At 38.4% G+C, this 27,897-nt stretch overlaps 1 protein-coding gene across 1 annotated transcript; it reads left to right on the top strand.

Annotated features, from left to right (window-relative positions):
• Positions 1–27,897, top strand: fam204a (family with sequence similarity 204 member A). Its single transcript, XM_007238581.3, has 7 exons — positions 1–422; positions 1,674–1,761; positions 1,872–1,911; positions 2,473–2,575; positions 4,324–4,413; positions 24,696–24,805; positions 26,918–27,897. The coding sequence occupies exons 1-7, from the start codon at positions 183–185 to the stop codon at positions 26,967–26,969; spliced, it is 723 nt and encodes a 240-aa protein (XP_007238643.2). The 5' UTR covers positions 1–182; the 3' UTR covers positions 26,970–27,897.

Here is a 27,897-nt window from a genome sequence, read left to right as displayed (position 1 = left end):
ACAACAACAGTGCGCGTGTGTTGCAGTGAGTGAGCTCGCGCGCCGGGGGTTGAAACGGTGTCTCGCGCTGTAAATATGGAAATAAACTTTTATTAACATTAATAAATATGTTATGATTATGTAGCCTCTTAAAAACAGCTCAGGTCAATTTCTGGAGGTTGCCTCCGCCGGTAAGAAGCGACATGTACAGCGGGCTTCTGCCGAAGGGGCTGAGCGAGGCTGATGTGAGCAGCAGCGGAGAAGAGGAGGAGGACAGCCGGCTCAAGGCTCCCTCACCCGGGGCTGAGCCGGACCTCCGCCCGCCCTCTCCTCCAGCCTCCAATCTGTCCTACCGAGCAGAGGCCGGGTCCGGCTGTGCTAGCGGTCAGACTGGGCCCTCCACGGACGGCTGTTTACCCGGGGTTCCTCCACAGCTGTGGCAGGTACGCAAACCTTCCTCCGGTTGTGATAAGAAGGAAATTTAACGTTACCTGTTTAACAAAATATAACGTTAGCTTTATTTACATCCTTAACGCTAGCTATATTACACTCTAGTTAAGCTTGTTATCCAGTTTATGGTATGTAAATTGTTTTAGATGGTTGTTCTACAAACATAATCCACCTAACATATAGTAAACTAACCTACCTGACAACCCTTAAGAAAACTGGCCATCTAGACAAAAACACAGCTACCATACAACTTATGCTGGTGAAGAGCTAGGTTAGCTAGTTAATTGAGTGGTTGACCAGCATGACCAAGCTTTAAGGCAAGATTAACCTAAATGAGTGACAAGATCAAGCTTGTTGACCAACATGACCCATCTAGTTAACTTAAATGAGTAGCAAGACCAAGCTGTTTGACCAACAAGACCAACCTGGTTAACCTAAATGAGTGATAAGACCAAGCTTGTTGACCAACATGACCCATCTAGTTAACTTAAATGAGTAGCAAGACCAACCTGGTTAACCTAAATGAGTGATAAGACCAAGCTTGTTGACCAACATGACCAATCAAGTTAATCTAAATAAGTAACAATACCAACTTAGTTAACCTAAATAAGTAACAAGACCAAGCTGTTTAACCTAAATGTGTTGCAAGACCAACCTGGCTAACCTAAATGAGTTGCAAAAGCATGCTGGTTAACCAGTAAGACCAACCTGGTTAACTCAAATGGCTGGCAAGATTGAGTGGTTGACCAACATGACCAACCTGGTTAACCTAAATCAGTTGCAAGACCAACCTGGTTATTCTAAATGAGTAGCAGGACTGAGTGGTTGACCAGCATGACCAAGCTAGTTAACCTAAGCTAAATCAAGACCAACCTGGTTAACCTAGGCTGGAAAGCCACCAAGACCATGCTGGTTGCCCATCTCATGGCCAGCAAGAATGAATTGGCTAACCAGCATCACCAAGCTAGTCAAACACCATGACCATGACAATCTGTACTACATGGGTGTAAATGTGTGCCACACTCCCCACCTGTAGGGGGAGCCCAGGAGCAAAAACTACAAAATCTTCTGTAATGCTGCTTGAAAGTGTCATGGATAATGTTGTTTTACCATAGCACCCACTATGGTAAATATACTGGCTAGGTATTAAATCTTAACTGAGCTATAATATCTTGCTTTTAATGTGCTAATATAAGAACTGATTTCAGTGAACTCTGAATGTGCTTCAATATTTGTTGATGCAGAAATTTAAAGATCTCCAAAGGGAAAAAGAAGATCAGAAGTTGGATCAACCTCACAGAAAACGGCGGAGGAAAACACGGCACCAAAAAGGTGAGTAGGTCTAGTGTGGAGTTATACTAATGGCTGTAAATATAATAGTATATTTATCAGAGGCTTACATTTCATTCATTGCTTTTTTTCTTCTTCTCTCAAACAAATAGACAGCACTCAAGAAAAGGATGGTGATACGGAACAAAAAAGGTAGATAACACGCATATTGGCACCAAACCCAGTGTTTTCAAATGTATTGGGCACCACATCTAATAAATGCATTCAGTTACACACATTGCTGATGTGCAGACAAACACACAACAGAATTTGTCTATTTCTCGTAAAGTGTATGAACCCTAATCTAAAAAATCTCTGTATGAAGGGCTAACATGCCCTATCCCTTCCCATAACCTACCCCCCTCCAGCCTAACAAGAATCGGGATAGCCCTACCCCTTGGCGTGCACACTCAAAACAGAGGGGTTGGGGTAAGGGGTAAAATGTTATTGGGCCTGCAAGTGAAGAAATGAATAGAGATGAGTGAAGTAGCTCTGCAGTACCTTTAGCTATAGGAGAGATAAATGTATCGACTAGCTGAGGAGGAGAGAAAATCAGAATAAAGCAGAAATCTGTAAAACTGGCCCAGCTCTGTGGTGGCGCTGTCAGAAACGGACAAATATAGAAATGTTTTAATCTAACAGAGCGTTCAAGGTGGTCTTGAGCTGAACTGATAATGAACACAAACAGCTGTCACTGTGGTCTGCTTTTTGCAGGGAGTGTGAAGAGGAGCGCGGGAAGCACTGGGAGGAGCTAACGCAGTATTTTGGCACCAACGAGCGATTCCAGCCTCCTGCCTGTAGCAGGCCTCCGCTTAAGGTAACAATGCTCACTGCCGTCTTAATGCAGCAGCAGTCTGTGGGTGTTCTAATTCCACCCCGATGCCACAGAAGCATTGCTGTTTTTATCTCCCTACCCTTCTCCCTGTTGCATGCCTACTGTACGTGTAGCACAATTGTTCTCCATGTGAAATGTGAGCGACAGTCTGAAGAGGCATCCTTTCTTCAGCATGGCACTGAGAAGAACTGAATGGGAATGATTATATTTAATGATGAGATTACCTTAATCTTGACACGGGGATGTTGCTGCACTGTCTGTTCTCCGGTTGAGCTTTAAGACTGTAAGCGTGAGGTGGCTCTTTCTAAAGGGGCTATGACTGTAGTGGAAACCCTCAGCACACAAAAGTTAATAGCTCTTGTAAAAGGCTGTAATTCGATGATGAGAAGCAGAATAGAAGATTCCATGCCTGGAATATGAGATACTAGATGTAGAAAGGAACACACATAGCATCTAAGACATTCTTAGACCTCCACTGCTCTGTTTCTCCCAACCGTCTCAACCTAGATGGGACAGCAGCTTTGTTCGTTTAAGGTCTCACATGTCCTGATCATCTTCTGATTGGCCTAAATAAGACATAGAAAGGTTAGAGTTTAGGGTTTATTTTGGGCTGTTCAGTTGGTTTGTCATGTGGTTTATTATTACGTTACTGTAGTTATGACATTTGCAATACTTGGTAGTATGGCTGCACCATATATAATTTCTTATTAAAGTTTTATCATTGCGATGAGCATGTGCAATAGTTACAGTGCAGGACTTGCTTTGTCCCATAATTTAGCATATTTACGGATACAAATTAATCATCATATTCAGTGCCATCTACTATATGCAGATTATCATTTATTTTACATTTTTTAAATACACAGAGTACATTGTTCAGTTAAGAAGTTTCTGTATTTTTTAATATTACAACAATTATCATAAATATGAATCTGTAAAGCAAATCTGCATTTTTTGCCATTTCTCTCTATTTGACAAAATGTAATTCTGTATTTATAAATAATAAAACATATATTTATATATAAGTGTGCCACTTTAAAATGAGGCTCCTTTATAAAGGGTTTATAAATGGTTTTTGAAGGAGTGTGTTAATTGTTATAAATTATGTTGTAAATGTACTTTAAAAACATATAAAAAATAGAAAAGAAAAGAAAAAATAGAAAAAAAAACAACAGTGGCAATAACATTTTTTTACATATCTAATAAAATAATATAGAAAGTCTTTTCATATGTTATTATAGTTAAATTAATAAAGTTATTAACAAATATGTAGAGCAGCTGCAAATAATTAATTTGGTTAAATTTGACACTGGACATCTTGAGATCTGACTTGCACATGCTCACATTGTAGCCTTAATTGATTTAATAGATTTTGATTTAGATTTGTGTTGTATTTACAGTTCCTAATGAGTTTGCACCAGTTCTGCAGCAATTATTGACTTTATTGACCAGCGACTGCTTGTAAATATGGAAATATGTAATTAGAGAGCATCCCTGTGCTCTACATAATCTCCCCTCTTATTCTGGACAGATCCGTCTTTCTTGTCCTAATATTTAATCAACAGTTTTCATTTGTGCGGAGAAATCTACATATTTGTTGTAATGGCAATCACATTAAACCGAGAGCCAGGGGGACTTTTTAACTTACTCTTTGATTTTTTTTCCTCTCCTTTTCTATTTCTATTTAAAAATCACTTCATTTTACCCCCCCTTCATTTTCTCATCTCCAGTCAGGCCTGGAAAAGAGCATGGAGAGCGCCATCGCTGAAGGGGACTACGCCAAGGCAGAGGAGCTGAGTGACAGGCTGGCTACTCGCGAGGTATGTCATGCCGATAAGCCATCTTGGGGGGGTGCTCCCACCGTGACAAATCGAGCTAATGGGTCTGCGACCACTTTGCCTACGAAAGACACAGAGGCGACAAACACGCCCCCGCACGGGCGCGGGAAAGAGCGCGAGCGGCCGCTCGGCACCCCCAAATGTGCGTGCCCCATTCAGCACACAGGCAGAACCTCCTGCAGGCCTTTTCCATTGGAGTTAATGGAAAGCCCTCCCCCCGCAGTTCTGAAGTGAGACAGTGTCTACCGCACTTTTGGCTCCTCGTTTTAATGACGGGCACAATGCTCTCAAGCCAAGTGCTAAAACGTTTTTTTCCAGGTGCGAGTTTGCACCTTTGAAGTGTGCTCGTACCTAAACGCAGGGCCCGCAGTTCCGTAAAAACGCCACATCTTCGAAAAGGTGCCCAGGATCAAGCGGTTTGAAGCTAATTTGGCAGAAAATGTAACACTCGCACACGTGTAATTGCTGTTAAAAAGACATTCTACTTTCCCAGAGTTTTTTTTACGTCTCAGAACTTCGCTTTAGCGGCCTCTAAAACGACACGCCGTCCCGCTGCATCGTAGGGTTAAGACTTTAATACTGAGTGGAATAAGTGTTCAGCCAGATCCACTCTATATGTTCTCCAAAAAGTTCTGATCAAGTACATTTACTTTTGATTAAATGACACTCACATGATCGATATAAAGTGGTCACTTGTCTATCATGGTAAAGAAGACCACCATCGAACAGCTGGAGGACCTTAAGCTTAGCTGAAATACTTTAAAAAGAAAATAAATTTATATTATTAATATACTGTTGCTAGGTTTGCACAATTTGTTTACAACTGCTTGTGCATGTTAACATGTTAATTAATTTAAAAAAAGATATAATATTAGTGTTTTCACTATACCTGCTTTACATTATCATTGCCTATTTGTAACTACAAATCCACTCTTACCAGTAACAGCTCTTCAAAACATGTAACTACTGCATTTTTAATGAGATAAAACACTAACTTTAAGCCAAATTGAGATCAGTTTGTTGCCCACCATTGCTGTAGACCAAAGCAGAAAAGCATACTTATAAAGCAACTGTAGAGCTGCAAAAATATGTTCTGCACCTCAGCCTCATCTTAATTGTTTTATTTCAGATCCATTTTTATTCCAATTACTCAGAACTGGACATAGGGGTGGACATAGGGGTATAAGTGATATTATGATGTTTCAGGATCTGATATAACACTGAAAAGTTTATAATTTCAATAATATTCAACTGCAGCATAGAAAAAAAGTTTTAGACTCAACCAAGACTTAATTAATTTACCAAGTTTAATAATAAAGTGATGTAATAATAAAAGGCTGTATTTAATATGCCTATAAACTAAAAACCTAAACAGTAAAACTATAGCTTCACTATAAATAGCTAAACAAATACAAGACTGCTTCCAAGACATAATTCACATTTCACATTATCACAATATCATTTTTTTTTGTTATTACTTCTGAAATTATAATGATATTAATGTATAACATACAATACAGCACACTCCTACTGTTCAGTTCCTTGCAGACTGCACATATCTGTATGTCACCCACAGGCAGACAGCACTCAGGATGCTGTAGGTATCTGCCACAGAGCACAGTGTCACAACACCACGTCACTGATAAATTGTTTCTCAAGCTGATTATTTTTGTATGCGCTTTTCAATCTTGCAATTTCAGTGTTAATTCATCTCCAACTAAGCCAAATTTGCTACAATTTGTGGCTGAAGCAATCTCGGGTCACGCTTCCATAAAGTGCTCCATCGAAATAATTTAACCATCTAATTGGGTGGAGCAACGGTAATCTTGTTAACCTCAAATAGTAAGTTCCCCCTCCGTAATCAATTATGGCCTATATTTCCTCCAAAACGAGTGTGAAAATGCCACTGTTTGCTTGGCACTAATGAATTCCCATTGTGATCATATTGAGGGTAGGTTTATTTTTGTTCTAAAGAGAGGTGATAATCATGTTCCTAACAGCCATGCCACCGTGAGAACAAGCATTAAATAGCTCCAGAATGCAGACAACATGCTCGCGGTTCAGGCAATTTCCCTTTCAGGTACTCTTTACGGCAGTAATCCGTGCCGTTGTCACTTGGGCTTATCTGCGGAGCATCTCCAAGGGTCTTATCTTTTCTTTTCTAGGTAGATCTCGACAGTTTATGTAGAAAGCATTCTAAGAAACAAGAGATTTCACTGCTTAATGCTTTCCAAGCATGCTTGTACAGAAGGCTGCTTTAGATGCTGTCGTTTTTTTAATGCATATGCCTTCCTTCAAGTGTGTTTATTGCTTTATGTTTTTTTATTATTAAAATACTATGCATTTTGGACTCAAATTACAATGGTAAAAGTGTTCATGGTGACCTTGTTCAGTTTCAGAGATACATTTTTGATATTTTCTGTGATACAGTATTTTGCTGCAACAGTGTGGTCAGCTTTACCTCTGAAGCTAAATACTAGGTGAAATTAATATTATTAATTACTATACATGAATCAGATGTCTTCAGTCACTTAATAAATTTAAACAGAATGAAGGCTGTGATGTTTTCTTAAAGGGTTACTTTCTTAAAGGGGCGGAGTTTTTCCAAGATAAAAAAAAAAAAAAAAATTCTTGCTATTTTTGTGAGAATAGCTATATCAATAAGTGAGTTTACATCATTAAAAAAAAAAAAAAAACTTATAGCAGATATACTTAATAAAAAAAAAGTGTTTTTTTAGACACTTTAAAAATTATTATTCAACTTAAGCAGGCGACACCCCCCACACCAAATAAACTGTATAAAATGTGCATAAAGTATTTCAAAATAAAGGTTAAATATCTATATATTTGTAATAATATGTTCAATCCGAGTAAATCTTGAAAAATGTATTGTTATACTGAGTTTCTATGCAATAAAAAAAAATGCATTATATTGATATTGACCCTTAGTTTAAAACTCTTCTTTTTCTACCTTCTATTTTCTGCAAGTCAATTAAAACTTCATTTTTGTTGTACGTCAACAAAATGACTATTTTACTATCTTTCCATCTTAATTAACCATGTTGAAACTAACCTATACGGTACATAACTAACCTCAACAAACCAAACCCACATTCCCACAATTCCGAGAGGCACCTTGGCAAAGTGAGCGAGTAAAACGTTGGGCAACCCAAAAAACGAGTGGCTTTTCTCTTTGATTGACATACTAGGACCGTGTTGCCTCTGAAAGCTTCTTATAGCACTAGTGGATTTGAGCAGACTTAGCGGAGTGTTCCCCCTCTCTCACCTGCCCCTTTCTCGCGCTCTCGCAGCCAGACAGCTGAGGCCTGGGCCTGACAGAAGCCTGGCACCCGCTGCACGCGAGTGTGTGTTAGTGCTAGCTCCCTTAAGCACTCTCGGCTTGGGGCATGCTGTTAAAGGCAGACGCTACTGGTTGTAGAAGTGTCATCCTTTAATGTAGGGCTGTGTACTGTGAAATAGGATGATATTAAGGTTATATGGACCAGTCAGTGTGGGTGGAAGTACCATAGGTGAAGCACACAAGCAGTGATGTTGGTATGTTTAATATCACATTTACCATTTATTACATCTCAGTAACCGGCTTAACCGAAAAGAACCCATGGTGATGTGTGTAAAGTGCCTTACAGCCTTTTGTTTTTGCTTTAACTCATGAAGTTTTTAGTTGACACACACTTGAACATCATCCCAGGACAGTGTGTGAAACTATGTTTGTTAATCTGACCTTATTTACAGAATGTGGTGGTGTGCTGGGTTAGTTCTGGAGATAAAACTAGACAAGCTCCTTTTAAAAGTGTATTATTTAATTCTACTTCTACTTCTGAATTGTTTTACATTCCATAGAACTAGTTCTGATCTGATTCTAGAACAAAATGTTTATAATAGTTAAGACATTGTTGTTTTTTTATACCACAGTTATTTCCGACCCTGTAATGTGATTGGCTAAGAAGCGTTCTATGAGTGCCCTTATCAGCCGGTAATGCACTGTAATGTAACCTAGCAACAATGCAGCGCTTACAAGCCAAACAGCGCAGCTACAAACAGAGCAGCAATGGAACTATTTTAACTGGCGGAGTGTTTATAACCAAACAGATCATATGTTCTCCTTCTCTTTAACTCAAAATCTTTGAATAAACAGTGATAATGGAACTGTGGTATAATCAAAACAATACACTTGAGGTTTGTGCTATAACCACAGCATGAACCTCAAGTGTATCATTGCTCAATTGTTATAATAACTTAAAATATTTACAGTCATGTATCCACACTAAGAAAAAAATGTATGAGCTGCTCAATTAATTTATCTGATTCAATTTTGAAATGATATTTATATATTAAATATATGAATATATTTAGAATTGTGTCTGGGCTCTTATGGGTTAAGAACAAGAAAATATATATATTTTTTTCAAAAGCTAACCCTTTAAATTTTAACACTGCCGGTATGGAACCAACGTTGTTCTGCTACGATTAGCAGCTGTTTCACATTTGCACATTGATTACTTGATTGATTATTTATTGTATTTATTGTAATCGTATGGGGCCAAGCAAATCCTATGAAGAAATCAAACCACAGACAGTTTCACCCAAGCCTAATTGGTTGTAAATGTTCCTCACACTCACATTTCTCTTACAGAAATAGAGGTTTGTGGAACAAAGAATGGTTCTTCTAAAAAAGCCTTTGTAGCACCTGTATTTTTATTGTATTTTTAAGTGTATCGTACATACTGTATCTTACTGTATATTCTGCTCACAGTATAATGACCTTAATAGTGTGCTTTAGTCTTTTAGGTTCCCATAACCTTCCCTAGCACTTAGCATCCATAGCATCTGCTCTTTCGTTCTTGACAATTCAGTCCAGCCTCGTGTTGATGCGCCGCCAGTGCTCCAACCGCGAGTCGGAGATAAACAGAGAGAGAAACATGTTGCCTGTACGGCGAATCCTCGGGGGCAGTGTGGGTGTTAGCGCAGCATTTTACGCCCTAATTTCTAATCCGGCTAGCGCTGATTATCACCGCTCTCTCTGCACTCACCCAGCACCCCGGCCAGCCCGAACCGCACTCGAGACGCCGCCGTTTCAAAGCGGCACGATGAGCCGCTAAATAATCAGTAATCCCAACTGTGGCGAGCCTCAATTTCAAGGTCTTAATAACGTTTGTATCTGCGGACATATGGAATATCATACGTTCTGTAATATGTTTATATACTAACGCAGCGTTAAATTAAGGTGTTTAGTTGCGAGTGAAACAATAAGATAGAGGGGGGACTGGTAAGTTTGGAGCACCCATAATTTAACGTGAGTGTTGGGTTAAGCGTCTGACTGGTCCTCAGAGAAAAGCATATGGATTAAAGCTGGTGCAATTTCAGACATAACCTGCTCATCCTCAAAGACTCCTATATTTCTTGTATCACTTTAAAGAGGCACTGTCTCGAGATGTAAAGCGCCTGGCGAAATTCTCTGGTGCATGAAGAGATTGTTTGTTGCTCTCATGTTTTAGCCTCTTTAATCAATTAATAACGTTTTGCTTTCTTCCCTTAATCTGTACGTTAACGCAGTTTGGTAAAACCACGTTTGAAGCCTTCCTACCAAATGCGACGGACGATACGTGTGCTTTCATCTCTGTCCAAGTATTGAAGACACAGAACTGCGGATAATACAGGTTTCTTTGAGATTGCGTTCTCGTGGAATTGTATTCAAATGTTCGGCGGGAGCTTTAACTCTTTTGTTTTAGATTTACAAAGCGCTTTTAAAGACTTTTAAAGGCTCTATTTGAAAATTAATACGCAAGTTTGACATCCACCAAAACAAATGCTAACAAATAAATGTTTACCCACGCAAAAAATATCCAGGTCCAGGATGGTGCTCATAACCTCATAACCATACGTGAATTAAATAAAGTTACTCATTGGTGTACAGATCCGTATATCCGGGGAAAGTTCTCACGTTGTTTTTTTTTTTTTTTTTCTCCCCTCAAAAGCCTCATGAGTCCCTCTGTACTGGGAATAGCTTGCAGCCCCTAATGCGCTCTGTTATATTAGTTTGGTAGATTAACTGCTGTGCACATTCCAATTAAGGAACACACATGTCTTCATTCTTTGATTACTGTACATTCTTTGACACAGCTTTAAGTTTCATAAGGGGTAATTAATTTCACTAATTAGCATAACATTAAGTGACTGCTAAATATAACTGACTCACCCAGTGTCAGGAGATTTCATATGATCCTGCTTTACTCAAAAGAAGTGGATTTTCAGGCTCAAACACACAGTGCAACTTGCATTTCCCATTTCTTCTTCTTCCTCTGACCGTTCTCTGACTATACGAATATAGGGGATCCAAAGTATAACTGTGTATGTGTTTGTATGTGTGTGTTAGTGGTGTCAATCAATTAAAAAAAAACCTGTTTAGATTAATGACGATAATATTCTGTGATTAACTGTGATTAATCACACTTGTTTTTCTAAAGATGCAAGTGGACATTTAAATGTATATAAAAAACTGAATGTAAGAACAGTAAAATGCAATTATATTCACACTAGTGGTGGTAATTAAAATACCAGTATATACTTGTATGTTCGAGGGGAGATAAAACCAACGTGAGGCGCTGGAATAAAGATTGCAAGATAAATTAGATAGAGGGAACTTTTTTTTTTTACTTTATTGTAAATGTCTCAGCTTTGTTGTAAGTATTTCTGAATAAGAACTTAATTTGGTGAGTATAAAGGGACGTTTAAATGGAAGGGTGTGGCAGATTACGGCGGAAGTTCGGGTCAAACTTGGGTGCGTAAATAATTTGCGTTAAAAAAAAAAAATGCGTTACTGATTTCAAATTAAGAGCGTACATTACATGTATAATGTGTGTTTTTATTGTTTCATCAGAATTGTTTTTGTTTTTGTCTGTTTTTCATAGCTAAAATCATTCAAACCCCACATATGGACCTAATAGATAGACTATTGTGAATTATTTGGTAAACATTTGGTTTAGTTCTTCAATGTTCTTTGATTTTGATGCTGTTTGCAGTCAAATTCTCACAACAATGCCTCAAAACCTAGTAAAAAGCTTCCATAAAAAGCAGGATAAACTCTTTAATGCTCTTTTGATTATACCCTTGATTATGGAGTAAACAATGAGTGAGTAGGTGTCCTATTACTTTTGTTTATACATTGTTTTCTTTTGGAGACCCACACAGTTCTATCTTGGGGCCTATGAAACTGAGGTTAATTACAATAGTTTTGTATTAAGTGGACATGGTTTTCTACACAGGTATAAGAGGTTAAAAAGAGTTAAAAGTGATTATCGTGAGTAGTGAGGGGAAGTTGAACTGCTGTGAAGTTTGACGGTAGTGCTTTCAGAAAGTGGTCCACTCACTGTAAGAGGTTTAATTTTCCACCCAATAAGGAAGGAATACTAAGGCGAGGAGCTGTGTGAGTTGGGCTGCTGTAGACACACAAAGCAGCGCTAAACAAAGCACTGTCACACTGTGTTATTTCCCACTGTTAGCCTCTGCTGTGATCACCTTTATTAGCCTTACATTACCACTTCAAAACACACAGGCTTTGGTGGGACTCCACAGGGGGTGGCATGTCCATTTCATGTGCTCCAGGAGCCCGAGAATATGAGAAATGATTAAAGACAGAGACGTACAGGGAATGGGGAGAAAGGCTAATGGAGAAAGAGAAGCGGGGTGAGGGGCAGAAGCAGGATGGATGAGAGTGGGACATCAAGGCCAAAAAATATTCGCAAATCGATAAAGTGTTTTTATAACTTTTTATAGTATGGATGTAACATTTTAAGAATTTCTGAATTTAAATTGTATAATGGTAACATCTGTTTGGGTGCACAGATGGTGCTCTCTCAGCTCTTCAGTCCCATTGTGATGCTGCCGTGTACAGTTGACTAGGGCTGCAACGATTAGTTGATGTAATGGTTAACTGAGCCAACTAAGCATGAGGACAGGCCAATCAGAATGCTCAGGATTTGTCACTCTCACTGTGTGTATGTGTCTCTCTCCCTCTCTCTCTCTCTCTCTCCATTACACATTAACGACACATCAACAATAAAATTCTGTGTTTGCATCTTTGCCATCAGCTGCCAGCGCCCAAAGGGGGCAAAATTGGCCTTGCTTCCTCCGGGAGGCAGATGGCGCTCTCTCCCCACGTCACTCCAAAGAGTGATGTCCGCAGCATAGGGCATCTGTGAGCTGATGTACTGGAACCGAGTCGCTGCACTTTCCTCCAATGCAACTCAAAAAGAGGCGGTGGTTGACTTTGCATGTGTCGGAAGAGGCATGTGTTAGTCTTCACCCTCCTGGTCTGTTGGGGCATCACTAGTGATAGGGAGAGACCTAATGGGTTGGGTAATTGGCTGAGTAAAAAAAAAATAGAAATAAAATTATATATATATATATATATATATATATATATATATATATATATATATATATATATATATATATAAAATGTTGATAATTCTTCCTAGTCTGCGTTATCGATTACGTCGACTAATCCTTGAAGCCCTACTCCAGATACTATAAAAAATATATAAAAAAAAAAAATAAAGAAGTGATTTTATGGAGTCCTAGTGTATGGGTTAGTAGGCTCAGCTAAACTGGGGAGAAAATTGGGTTAGAAATTAAATAAAGAATTAGAAAATGCCTGGAATACCCTTGTTGGCATTGATTACCTTTTATTAGAACAGTGTATTAAATATATAGAAGGCTAGGTGTCTCAAAGCTTGAGTGACCGTGAAGAGAGCTTGTCTGTCTATTGCAGTGGAGTCCCTCTCCCTATCCATCAGCAGCCCCGCGGCTTTGACAGCATTGATGACGGATTGCTGTGACAGATGGATATGAGGTCACTCTCTTTTCCTGCCACTCTCTCTTCAGCTTGGATTGGAGGTTATTGATAGTCATGTGGGGAGTCTCTGCCACCTGTTCCTCAGCGTTTTCAGGAAGTGATAGCTGTTATCACACCAAGCTTTCCTTTTTTCCCTCCACCTATTATCTTCTATGGGACACGTTCACAACAAGATAACAGACTTATCGTCGCTGTCATGACCTTTTTTTCTTTTAACAGCATGTGGAAGCACCTACTGTCTTTTCTTGTGAGTGGAATATAGAATCGAATAGAAGCGGCCTGAAATATCTGTGGATTTATGATGGCTTGGTTTGTTGGTAGGATTTTTTTGTGTATCGTGTTTTATGGACTATAAGGCGCACTTTCAATGAACATCTATTTTCTGGTCTATTTTCATACATAAGGCGCATTGGATTATAAGGCATATTAAGCAACACTAGTAAGGAACAAGAGTGTCGCCATGTTTTCCTTTTAATTCATCATGTCTCGCTGCTGGAATTTAAATAAAGCTAAAGTAAACAAAGTAAAGCTAAAGTAAAGCTAAAGTAAACAAAACTGTAATTCTCTGTAAGTCAAACAAGAGCTGGATGTTAATCTACACAGATTTCTCTCCTGAAAACTGTTCATGTGGGTGAGTAACGTGCTGGTGGTTTGTCCCACGTAGCTTGTTTTAACACAGTAAGCGTGCAGGCTACAGTCCAAAATACTCGCCTCTAAATGGCGAAAAAACTGGCGATTAGCAGCTAATGCTAATACTGTAATACTGCTCCAGCAGTGCTAGACAGGGTTAGCAGCAGCAGGCTACAGGCCAATTAATGATCACCTCTGAATGGCGAAAGAGCTAGCGCTTAGCACGGTTAGCAGCTAATGCTAATACTGCTCCAACTTTGGTAATGGAGAAATTTTACTGAAACTCCTGTATAACTCTGTACTTCAACGGAATGGATTTACTGCTTCTTATAACCTGGTTAAATTCACACAAAACGCACTGGATATATATTCAGTTTGGTAGTAGACAAAAAAAGTGTTTGCTTCACAAACAAACACCTGATATAAAAACCTAATCCAGGTTGTTTGGGACGAGTTGTAGCACAGAGTGAGTTAACATGCACTGAGAAACACCATTACTGAGCTAAAATCCATCTCTCTTTATTATATTTCCTAATCAGTTCTTACTCTGATCAATAAATTGGAGTAAAGGTGTTGACTACTTGAATAATCAGATTTTTGCAGTAATCTGATTATGAATGCACTGTAATGCATGTGATTACGCTCATTGTACGCTGACACCTTTTATAGTGTTTTTTTTTTTTTTTTTTTTTTTTTTTTACAGTGTTTGTTTTAATGCAGCTTTCTGTATCAAATATTTTTTAGATCCCTTTACTGCCTCTTCCTCCTCCTCCTGTTCCTCCACAGAAATGCAAGACCCTCTCCGATTTCTGTGCCGGGCCCTCCGGCGACATGAAAACTGTTAAGGAAAAGTCTCCTTTTTGTTCCTTTTTCCTTCAGCATAAGCAATTTATCACCGAATGAACTTTTATTATATCTCTGGATGAGTCACATTAATTTTTTTTTTTTTTTTTTTTCGCCCATTAATTTTGAAATGGGTTTAAAATGGGCACTAAGCTTTTATCAAATGCTGGGGAATCTCATTTGGATTATTGTATTTCATTAATTACTTGATAGACAAAGCATACTTTTCAATGTAGATTTTTTGTGCTGTTTAATTAATTAGCATGTTTTCTCTTTTAATTAAAGCTTTTTTTTAAATTAAAGCCCACAGCAAAACACATATATAATTTGTTTGTAATTAGCCCTTAATTGGTGGTAGTGGAAGCTTAGCACCCTCGGTTTCTTTTTTCCTGATTGCCATTTTATTGCCAGTCAGTCATTAATTAAACTGTTTTTCTAATTAGCTTATAAAACTGTTGATGGCACATTATTGTAAGTGTGAGTTCAAAGCTCGCTAATAAGCCTTGCCTACTCAGAAGAGGGAAGATAATGGAACACGTACAAAGCCGACGAACTTTCCGACTTTTTTTTTTCCCCTCCCTCTCTTTCTCACTCTCTCTCTCCCTCCTGCCCCCCCACCCCTTCCTTCCCTTTCTCCCTCGTTCCCTGAAGATGACGGTCTTGTGTATCTGGATCAGATTATTGGGTCTGAAACACAGACAAGAGCATTATACCAAAGGCTTTTCAGCAGATCCCCCTCTGAGAGACTGCCTCCACTGCCTGTCTTGTAATGCTGTTTGTCAAGTTGGTGGCAAGATTACAGGAATCTCTTGTCTTTTCCTACCCTGATCTCTCTCCCTCCCTCCCTCCCTCTACCTCACTACACCCCTCTCAAACACCCCCCACCCCTGAGATTGATACCCTACATTAACTGCATCTTTTCACATGGCCAAGAAAATCAAGCGAGCATATGACATCCGATTTGTAGGCTTTTAGCTGTAAAAGCTTTTGGCGTGTGCTTTATTTTAGATGTCATATTATCAATGGAGATTTACAGGCTTCTTTGACTCAGATTGACAGTTGCAATGAGATTTACTGATAAACACTCTTCATCAAAAAATAGTTGCACCCTGAAGGGGTCCTGTCAACTGACATAAATGAAACTTGGTGGATAGTCTACATGCCATGAGGTGACTTAGAATGGCAGCCCATCGATACCTTAATGAGGTCCTGCAACCTCTGGTGAGCCATTCTAACAGGACAGTGCTACACAATGGTCCACATGCTTCTGACATTTTAAGAGCTTGCCATAAAAATAAAAAAAAAACGATAAAAAAACAGATGCTATTGTATGACCTGGCGTAATAGAAAATGGCACAATAGAGTAGCTAGTGGGGGTGGTATCATTATTATATATTGATTATTGTCTCATGATTATTGTCTTGATGTGGTACAGTAGTGTTTTTGAATCCATTCCAAATTCTAGAGTTGTTATCTACATTTACATCTACAGCATTTATCTGACGCTCTTATCCAGAGCGATTTACAAGGTTATTCCTATTACAGAGTTGGGCCAATGTGCTGTTAGAAGTCTTGCCCAAGGACTCTTGATGTAGCACAGGATAATCACCCAGACCTCGATAGTATGAACTATGTATTAGTTAACAATTTATTTATTTATATATATATATATATATATATATATATATATATATATATATATATATATATATATATATATACATATATAGTTAAAGTTAGTCTTTAGTATAGGCCCCGTCAATGGCTCAGGTATGCAGCATCTGGACCCTTGCAGATCCTGCTGTATGTATCCCCCCGGACAGCCAGCGGGACCAAACTGGAGGCGGTGGGGAGGGAGCAGAGAAGGGCGTGTAAGGCAAGGCCTTATAAAGACAGGTAAAAGCTGGTGATGGTTGAGATACGAGTGATGAGCACTGGAGTTTCCTGCTAGAACTAGAGCTGAAGCTTATAGTTTTGTTTGTAGGTCTGTTATTCATGTGAGCCAGACCAGCCTAAGCAGTGTGTAATGACGGAACATTGTGCACTCCTTTGAGACAGCTTCGTTATATCAAGTCAGAATTTAAACTTTTACACCATAGTACACCTCTACAACTTACTATATACCATACTATATCGCAATGTAACAATATCATTTTAGATATATTTTATCACAAGATTAATAAAGACTATCATAAAGACTGTACTGTTCTATTAACACCCGGTAGCAAATGTCTAAGAATGCTAGTCACATAGAAATTAAACATAAAATTTGAACTTGGTACACTCTCAATCTGCATTGACTGATAAGCAGGTTAGAATCACAATCTCATCATGATCTGAACTCAACCATCAATGTTAAAGAGCCTACCTGAAACTGTCCTTCACATTTGCATGAAATGTTCCTGTTCTAAGTGGATAAATGTCAGAATTTTAGCGTGTTCTGAGACTGTTGGCTACCTCTGTAGACCAGTTGTTCCTAAGTGGTTTGTCCTAGATGTCTGTCTTATTGTAGAGTACAGATTTATAAATCGATTAGCTATGTATCAGCATTTCTCCAGTTATCCAATCCTGAGGCCTGGTAAGATCATGTTTGCAAGTCAGTGATTGCTGCACCTCTTTTTCAACTGCTAGATGGAGATGCAAAGGTCCTGTCTTTGGTCGGTACCAGCAATTGGCTGATCGACCTGAACGACCACTACTGCAGACTTCTCCAAACTGAGAACTGTTTTCAATAGTAGATTTCCAAGAGGAGAGCTGGCAACTAATTAAGGCTTTAAATATTGAAGTAATTGTTTGGTAAAGGCCTAAATCATGAGGTAGATAGCAACAAAGCTTCAACAGAAGGCACACCAATGTCTATAGCACACTTTTCTTTTCTGTTACATCAAATTTATAGTATAACCTGATAATATTTAAACATGTTTCATAAACGCAAATTAAAAAACCTAACCACAAGTGGCTCATTTGGACAGCACTGTGAAAAAGAAGAAGTGGAAAACAGCTATGAGCTTGGGGTGCTTAATAGTGCTGCAGGATTTTGATAAAAGTGATAATTGCTTCATTATTTTAGGCAGCATTGTGGTTCTGATTATCAGCCGCAATTAAAAAACGAGGATAAAAAAAAACAATAGAAATATTCCTGTCCACATAATCTGAAAGTTTGCCTTTATCTTCACCTGCAATAAAACTTTGCAGTGTCCGAGACTAAGCGGTACACTCAGCACAAAAGATGGTAAAAAGCTCATTAATGATTAGTTCCATTTGTTGCTAGAATTGCTTAATTGTCATGCAGTAATGAAACATAATAATTGTGGTCTTTTTAAATTTTAATTCCAGTTAATTTGTCTGTTATCACAGTATTTTATGCTTACCACCAATGACTGAAGAAACCATGGACAGCACAATGTCCCTCAAAAGTGAAGCCACCACAGATCTAGACCTCTGCTGGCAGGTTGCAGTATTTGTAGCTCCACCCATCTCTATATTTTATAATTTTCTCCAAACTGCTTAGAAGACACAGTGAGTTTACCATGTGCTAATATTGTCACTATTTTTATTTTCCCTCAGAAATCAGTTTTTAAATACGTATTCTGCTATACCGTACAAACACTTAGGAACAAAGTGATTGACAAAGTGGAATAGAACTAACTCCTAAAAACGGTTCCATCCAGTTTAACAATTTAAGCGCTTAAAATAAAAAAAATTACATTCCATATAACTAGTTCTAATACAGTTTCTAGAACAACATATTAAAACACAGGTTGTAATTTATGTTACATCAGGATTTAAACCTTAAAATAAGAAATAAAAAGAAAAAAGCATGAATAAGCTGCCTTAAAGAATTTATCTGATGCAATTTTTAATTTTGCATCAATATTCATAAATGGGTCTGGGTTCTTATGGGTTAATAGACACTCTGTTCAAAGATCCAAACCAGGGTGAGAATAGAACTGTGCCTAGTTACTTATTATTACATTGTAATTAGTACTGATTAATACTTAGGAAGATGGGTGATCACAAGCCATCAAACCAAACTGAACTGCTTGAATTTTTGCACCAGGAGTAAAGGCATAAATTTATCCAAAAGCAGTGTGTAAGACTGGTGGAGGAGAACATGAAGCAAATATGCATAAAAAAACTGGGTTATTCCACCAAATATTGATTTCTGAACTCTTAAAACTTTATTAATATGAACTTGTTTTCTTTACATTATTTAAGGTCAGAAAGCTCTGCATATTTTTATTTGGAATTCGGGAGAAATGTTGTCTGTAGTTTATAGAATAAATCATCAATGTTCATTTTACTCAAACATAAACCCATAAATAGCAAAATCAGAGAAACTGATTCAGAAACTGAAGTTGTCTCTTATTTGTTTTTCCAGAGCTGTATATAATAGAAGAGCTGTAAAAGACCAGCTGCTCTGCAGCTTTCACACAGAAAAATGCAGTGAAATCTAACGTCACATTAAGCAAAATATTACAGGCTAATTTTTGCCAAACAGGCCACCCAGTCTGATACCCGTGCTGGTTTGTATGTGGGTCTGCTTTCCGGAGTTGACTAAGGGCACATTATTTAGGCATTAAGGTGGTGTGATAAGGGAATTAGGCCGGTCATTAATGGTGCGTGCGTCAAACGCAGCGGAGCGGCTCTGCGAGGTGATTTAGCCATCCGGAGCCATGCTAGCCCTGCTAATCCACTTCTCACACGTTTTAATTGGAAGGCGCTTCACTGGGAGTGGGGAATTTATGAATGGATTTCAGGCTATTTGCTTTATTTTGCTATAAAAGCATCCATTCTGCAGTTGCACTTGCATGTGTGTGTTTGTCTTTTATTTTTGATACAGAAGAATCCAATGCTCTGACTTTAAATTCTCTGATTGGTGCCTTAAAATAGTGTACGTTATTAAAACACTGTCTGTCCCCAAAAAAATGTGGGGTTGATGCTGCAGTTGGTCTGCAGGTTTAGGTTCAGCAACAGTATGTGCTGAAAGAATTGAGGTCAGCTGACTACCTGAATATACTGAATATAGACCAGCTTATTCCATCAATGGATTTTCCAAGGATATTCCAAGATGAAGAGAATGCCATGGAATGCCAAGAGAATTCATGGTGCTGGAATTGTGAAAGAGTTCAGGGTTCAGGGAGCATGAGATCATCATTTATCATTTTCACACATGGGTTTGGAGAGAGTTCACCACAGAGTCCAGATCTTAACCTCATTGAGAATCTTTGGGATGTGCTGGATGGAGAAGAGCTGCTTTGTGCAGTGGTCAGACTCTACCATCATCAATGCTGCTGCAAGATCTTGTTGAAAAATTAATGAAACACTGGATTATTTTAAATAAATCTTGTGACATTGCAGAAGCTTATTGAAACAATGCCACAGTGAATGTGTGCTGCAATCAAAGCTAAAGGCATTCAAAAAAATAGTAGATTTTTTCTTGGGCAGGCAGTGTACTACTGATATATCGTTGCTGTCCTATGAAAAACACTTATCTCTATTTTTGTCGATTTTTAGTTTACTACATAATTTGAACAGACAAACTATCCCTTACGCTGTGCCAAAATTTCTTGTTGAACGGACCAATAGTAACTCTTCAAAATCACCTGAAATAAACTCTCTTTACATTGACTTCCATTACAAGTTTACAAGGTTTTTTCTCTCTCCTGTTAAGTTGCTGTTTTGGATATAAGTGTTCAATTTCATTGGACAGCGATGATATGCTGTATAAACCAATAGCTAATATATTGTTTGTTGTAAAACAAATTGCAGATGGGCAAAATATGAAGATTTTTCTATTTTTAATAATAAAGTATTTTTGCTTTGATTAAATATTTTGAGGTTCACATATCTGAACAGTCTAAGTTCTGATCTTATTTCTGATCTATTAACAGTTTTGGTCCTGATTGGTTTTGGTCCTCCTCTGTTTTTAAAGTGAAGTTTTAAAGTTGTAATTGATTTCTGTGTTAAGGATTGAGGATTGAAGATGTCTCCACACTTCTATCCAGTGTAAAAAGCAACCTTTTAGCAGCACCATACACTCTGTCCATCACTGGAGGTCCCCAGAAGATCTTGTTGAAGAGCAGACCCCCATAGCCAGGCATAAGAATCCACCTAGTGGTGTAGGGTTGCAGCTGCACAGACTGAACACATACTATATGTTCCTATACCTCTCAGACCTTTCAAAGGTGATGCCATTAATCCCTCTGAATAAAGCTAGCAGTGGATAAATGCAGTAAATGCTGCATTTAAAATAGGGATCAAATAAATAGCAGCTGATGCTAAATGTATTTAATATTTTAGATATAATTTATTTTCATCATATATTTGCATCTACAGGAGTTTTAGACATATTATAGGTTATTACATTCTTTATATTTGCCATTCTTTTTAACATGTCAAAACTCTCAAACTAAGATAGCAGTATGTGAATAGATCATAAAGTGTTACCTCAGGTAATACCTTAGGAACACACACACACACACATACATACACCTGCATAAGAAGTTGTGAGGTGCTATCTTGTGAGTGAACCTGAATAATAGCCAGCAAGCCTAATTGCAAGGCAATCTGATTATTTAAACCACTTTAAGCGAGGCCTGATGGTGCGTGCAGATGGATGGGATGAAAATTCCTCGATCCACAGCTTCACATATGTACCAGAAATACATCACAGAAGGCATTACCACCCACAGTGGAAAGCACAGTCGGTTAGAAATGACCGTGACCGGCAGCATCTGGCTAGACTTGTCCCTGAGAACAGACAAACACACACATCCCACAGGCCAGCACTCATGGAACATGGCAAAAGTCATGGGAGATGACTTTTTAATAATAATACCACTCGCGTATATATATATATATATAAAGGTGTAATATCTAGAAAGGGAAAACATTTAACCAGCTGAATTGTTGCAGTGGTGGCATCCTGCTACAGTATAACACTGGATTTTAGTGAGCTCTTGGAACTATGATTCAGTGATTGATTTCTTTTGCAACTATGACAACGGAAAAATTAGGAAAACACTTTTTTAAATTAATTGATTAGGATGTGTGTCCCCATTGCATCTTTATAATGTGTGTGTGTGTGTTTTATATATAAATCTAATATTATTTTGTCCTACTAACCACTTTTTTTTCGACATTATTTATTTTTTTATTCTTTATTTCCGCCCGTGCCGCACTCCCTCGGCGTCCGCGTCTGATGTGAAAGGATTTGGCAGTAAGTCGCGGATTGAGGGGAGGGGTGGTGGCAGTTCTGGACGGGGGTGTGTGTGTGTGTGTATGTGGCAGTAGGGATAGGGGTTAGGGATTCGAGAAAAGGGGGGGAAAAAGAGAGAAATGCTGAAAAGTGGATCAAAAAAAGTAAATGAAAAATAATGTCACATTACGGCAAATATGAGAGGCTAATTTGCGGCGACTTTTTTTTTTTTCTTCCTTCCTTCCCTTCCCTGCTAATTTCGCTCTCTCGCCCCGCGCCCGAAAGAGGAGCCGACACCTGCTCGGCTCCGCAGCGATGACAGCGGCAGTGATCCATGAAATAAGCTGCCGCCGGCTTTGTTCCGATAAGAATGAACAAATCTGCACAATGTACTTGCTCCCCGAATCTCATTTTCATACTTGCATGCGGGCTAAAAAGAAATAAGCTGTTTGCAAGGCTTGATTAATCAGACGTTTGAGGGCTTCCCCCCCACCCCCCCTTCCACCACCATCCACCACCCCCCCTCAACACCTTTTTTTTTTTTTTTTTTGTCTCTCTTTGATCTGCGCCGTCTCCTAGGTAACTTGGTTGACATTAACGTTGAGCCTCGGCAAAGACAATCAGGGATTGTCGACTGGACCGATTATAGAAAGAAAGAAAAAAAAAAAACGCTTTAATGCCGTTTAAACGTAGCTCTGGTTTGGCTGTGCATTCGTTTGAAATGGGAGGGGTCCGCTGGAGCCGGGGCGGTTGTGGTGGGAGGGGAGGGGTTTGAGCAGGGTGGGGTTTTAATTTTTGGTATTTTCGAGGGAGGGAAGGAGGGAGGGAGAGGGGGGGTTGTTTCGTAAAGCTGTGTTTGATAGACCTTTCTGCGTTTTTAAATTCTCCCCACAGGAGAGCAGGCTAATGTAGGTAATCTGTGTGTCGAGGAAACTCCAATAAATCTGCTGGTGTAAACCTCAAAAGAAGCCATTTAGCGTCCTCCACTTGCCTCCACCCTGCCTCACACCCACCCGTACCCACGGCCGCTACCCACCGCCACTACCCACCCCGTCGCTCGGATCCCTCTCTCTCTCTCTGATGCGCTACATAGACCACATTTTGATGTACATACTTACTTGATATTTATTTGTTTATTTATTTTTTTTATTTATTTATTATAAGAGCAGACATGAAAAAGCCAGAGCTTTGGCACAATTTGCCAACAATTTAATAAAGGAGCAATTTCTTGGGGATCACAGCAGGCTGTCCCACGTTTAACACCTAGCGCCTCTCTAAACCAACCCTCTACCCCGCCCGCAACTTATCTCCTTATCTCCTTCTGCATCTCCACCCGACACGAGCATGATCGCCCTTTATAACGTCCCCTTTCTCTACTCGCCTGACTAGAAAACATGATTTGTGCCTCTTAAAACCTCGAGAGCGAGAAAAAGAAGAGGAGAAAAAAAAATACGGCGAGGAATTTAAAAAACTGTCATAGTGCGTTAGCTTCAGGTTATGCAGACGCTTTGCCTTTTTTTTTTTTTTTTTTGAACAAATCTTCCAAGTGACTGTATAGATGAATGCCTCGAGGGCCCCGGCTAGAGCCCGCGCTCTCTCTCAGCCCTGCTAAAGGCCTTATCGTAAATCCAAGCAAAGTACCATTAATCTTTTTGAAAGACCTTTATGGCTTTTAATGTATCCCAAATTAGAACATTTTACACCCTTGGTTCCTGAAATATGGCGATAAAAAGCCTTTAGAGTTTAATTTCTCCTGCCTGCTCGCTCTGACCTTCCTAATCCCGGCATGCATTAGGAGATATTTTAGTTTCAGTCTTTCTAATAAAGTTTATCCCACTTAATTATAATTGAAACATTTTTTTTCTCCCCCCTGTCTACCACTTCTTCTTCTTCTTCTTCTTCTTCTTCTCCTCCTCATGCATCCGTTTTTTTTTTTTTTTTTTCAACTCTCTCCAGGTTTTTTCAACTCTAAAAACGCTGGCACATTTCTTCATTACCTAACAGCCTTTTTTTTTTCTTTTTTCTCCCTCCTCTTTCTCTGTTCTCCCTGATTGTATTCTTCAGTAGTATTATAAGGAATTATCGCCCCCCCCCGCCCTCCACCTTCCACCAATAAAGAAAGAGAGAAAAGGCTTTTTTGTGATTTATTCGAAAGTGTTTATCAAAGTTTCGCATGGTTCAATAATAAGCCTGTCTCGAGAGGGTACGCTTCTCCTTTTGTTTCCAGAACCTGATTTTTTTTTGCTCCTTTTTTTTTGCTCCTTTTTTCTATCCCTGCCTCGCGGGATTATTCTGTATTACACATCGTCTCTTCCGACCACAACACAAATGTGGCGGCTTCTGCATTCCCTTTCATTCCTCCCGATTGCATGAGCCACGATTTGCAATAGTGGCCTTCCGTAGATGAAGCGATTAGCGGAGATAATGTCATTAATATTTTTCCCCCCATCCGTGGCAAACGCAGCAGTTTTGGCTGCAGCGCTCTGATCTCAGAGTGTGGCGTGAGTAATATCGTCTTATTTACAAACCTATGTAGCTATTCATAGCTGCAGTGTGTAGTATAGGATCCAGCCGTTTTGGCGTTGAAACAAAAGAGGACCGCAGGCATTTCGGGAGGAGCCACGGAGCTGCCCTGCCGCACTTCGCCGAGGTTTTGGCAAGCAGGCCGCTAATTTTCCAGCTAACAGAGCTCATCTTCTGTCTCCTTGTTAATAGCTGGCCGTGAAGATCGCGGAAGCCGCCGACTGCCGTGACTTCGCCCACAAGAGGAGGCAAGAGGAGGCTTCTAGGAACGCCCGAAAGAAGAGGAAGCAGTTGGCTTGGGGGTCTGTTGTTTGTTTATTTAATAACTATTTATTTCCTCTCTTAGTTTCTGTATTCTAATCCCTACTACCTACTCTCAAACTGCAGTTTAATAAAGTGTCAACATTTGAGTGTCCATTATGAATATATACATTTTGTGATGTCACATAAGCTAATCCCTCTGTTTTCTGAGCTCTATTGTGACATTATGATCTGCACTTTTTATTTAAACAGTGGTCACTAATAGGCGACTAATAGGTGGACCCAGATCCTGTCATGTTCAAGCCTGGATCTGTAACTGATAAACTACTGAGAACTATACAATACTGATGAAGTGTTTATTTTTACTGATACAACTTTTCTATCTTTTACGGTACAGCTTTAGCAGCCCAGGTAACTCACTGATCAATCACAAAATCACAAAACTAAGCTGCTAATTAGAAGTGACCAATACTAAGCTTAAAATCAAAAAAGGACCAAAACCTATTTAAAATAATAATGGACCAAAAACAAGGTTTTATCAAGAATTGTCTAAAACGTAGCTATTGATCAAAAATGGCCCAAAATCAAGCTTTAAATCAAGAAACATTTATTTTTATGTTTATTCTTCCCACAGCAGTTCTAATAAATTGGGTCCTATATCTTATCATGACAATTATTATGACGAAAAGTAATGTTGAGCGCAACTAAATTATTTCAAATCTCGCTGAAATGAGAAAAAAAGGATTAAAAAAAAGGTATTAATTATTAAGAATTGGTACAGATCAGTGTAAAAACTGCTAAAGTGCTAAAAAATAGCGTTAAAATATACTGAATTATTCTTGACAACATATAACTGCTAGACTACTTCTGTAAACAGGATACAGCAGAGCATCATTATGATGTTTGGCATCTTGACTTGATGATATTTTCTCATAACAGAACCTTACTGCATGGAAATTATCACTTAAAAAAGAAATACTAATGTTTTAAAACAAAATCCTACCCATTTACACCCTACAGCGGGTTAGCCGGAAATGTTTCAAGGAATAACCAATCAGAATTGAGATCATTACCATATGTATTAGCCTTAAAGGCACAGCAACGAAACGGCTTGTTTAGTTGTAAGGCATAAAGAGAGCTTAGAAAACGGTCATGTAAAAATGATAATCCCACACAAACATCAAAAGTGGACCTCAAGGGTAGAGAACAGGATAACTGTGGAGTATGGACCCTTTAAATCGCTGCAGATTTCACACTTCACCCCTCTTCTTGTCTGGAAATCCTCTCCTATATCTGATCCTCTGGGCCGTAATCAGTGTATAGAACGAGGCCTTTTGAAGTACCACTCCACGCCATCAAAGACCCAAGTGTGAGCAGATTTCCCCAACTGTGCTTGGACCCGCTGCCCTCACCGAACTTTCCTACATTTCTGTGACGGCGGATTCGGCCAACACGCTGTAATTTGCTTTGTTGTTTGACCTATATAAGCCTTGTTTCAAGTTCCACATGTTTTCACTGCGCTATGAAGCGTAGGCCTGTTACTATATATAAAAAAGAACAATGAAATGTATTGAAATAAGAAATGTTTTAGTATTATAGTGTATGTTTTAATAGACAGCTCTGGAAAAAATTAAGAGACCACTTCAGTTTCTGAATCAGTTTCTCTGATTTTGCTATTTATAGGTTTATGTTTAAGTAAAATGAACATTGTTCTTTTATTCTATAAACTACAAACAAGACTTCTCCAAAATTTCAAATAAAAATATCATCATTTAGAGCATTTATTTGCAGAAAATGAAAAATGACAAACAAAAAAAAAGATGCAGAGCTTTCAGACCTTAGATAATGCAAAGAAAACAAATTCATATTTATAAAGTTTTAGGAGTTCAGAAATCAATATTTGGTGGAACAACCCTGGTTTTTAATCAAATTAAAAAACATCTTTCCTGCATCTTGGCATCATGTTCTCCTCCACCAGTCTTACACACTGCTTTTGGATAACTTTATGCTGCTTTACTCCTGGTGCAAAAAATAAAGCCTCAAAGAAATTCATCATTTTAAGTGGTCTCATTGTTTCCAGAGCTGTATATACTTGTATGTATATGTATATACACTTTTTAAAATTAAAAACGTTTCTAATTTCTCTTTTTCAGCTTTGAGGCGAAGAAAAGGTGGGAAACCAAAAGCAACATGGGCTTCATGTGACGTTTTCCCGGCTATCCAGATGTTACAGTGTCTATGTAAACTTGGGATGCACCATATATAATATTCAGCAGCTGAAATTAAAATTATTCATCTAAAAATGGCATAAGAAGCACTTTCATTGTTTAGCCCAGTGAAAAGTAAAAAAAAAAACACACAATTACTAATTTATATTAACCCTTTAATATCCTGCTCAATGTTTTTTGGTTGAGCAGAATTTATGCCATCTCAACCAATCAGCAGAGGTATATATAGGACTGAACATATCCAATAGAGGGCGCTGTGTCTGCCTTTTTAGTTCTTATCCGTAAACCATGACCCATGTTGATTGTTTTTGGTAATTTTTTTGGAAGATAAGCAAATAATTTTCAGCTGAAATTCAGAGATTTTAATCAAAGCAATGAAATTACTTTTATACAACAACAACAGATATTTTTTTGATATTTTTTATTTTGTGTACAACAAAATGTCACCTAAATTTTTGTATGTAAAAAAAAACAGTGTCTTTAAAAATATTTTTTTTTTCCCCTCTTTTTCTTTTTGTTTTTATTATTGCCACAAACACAAAACATACAAAATACATTATACTTTTTTTGTTGTAAGGACATTAAAGGTTTAAGAAATATTGTACTTTGTTGATGTGTGCTGGGATGTTAAAAATGTTGAAAAGCAATGTTCCTTTAAAATCAAGGCAAAATTTATGTTGATTTTTTTTTTCTTTTTTTGTGTTCATTTCGGTGCATCGCTACTGTAATCGATGTATATGATGTCCCTATTTTGCAGATTTCTTTTTATTATTTTTTTTTTTAATCAATCCATTTTTTTTTTTCCATTTTATTTTTTTTTTTTTCATGGAAATAAAAAGAACACCAGTGTCGGCGACAGCAGTGTTTGCTGCTGGTTACTTAAATAAACAGCCTTCTCCTTCCCA

This window comes from Astyanax mexicanus, chromosome 7 (assembly GCF_023375975.1).
Source record: "Astyanax mexicanus isolate ESR-SI-001 chromosome 7, AstMex3_surface, whole genome shotgun sequence".
NCBI classification, from domain to species: Eukaryota; Metazoa; Chordata; class Actinopteri; order Characiformes; family Acestrorhamphidae; genus Astyanax; species Astyanax mexicanus.
Note: the sequence above shows the minus strand (reverse complement) of the source record. Positions and strands in the feature narration are given on the sequence as shown.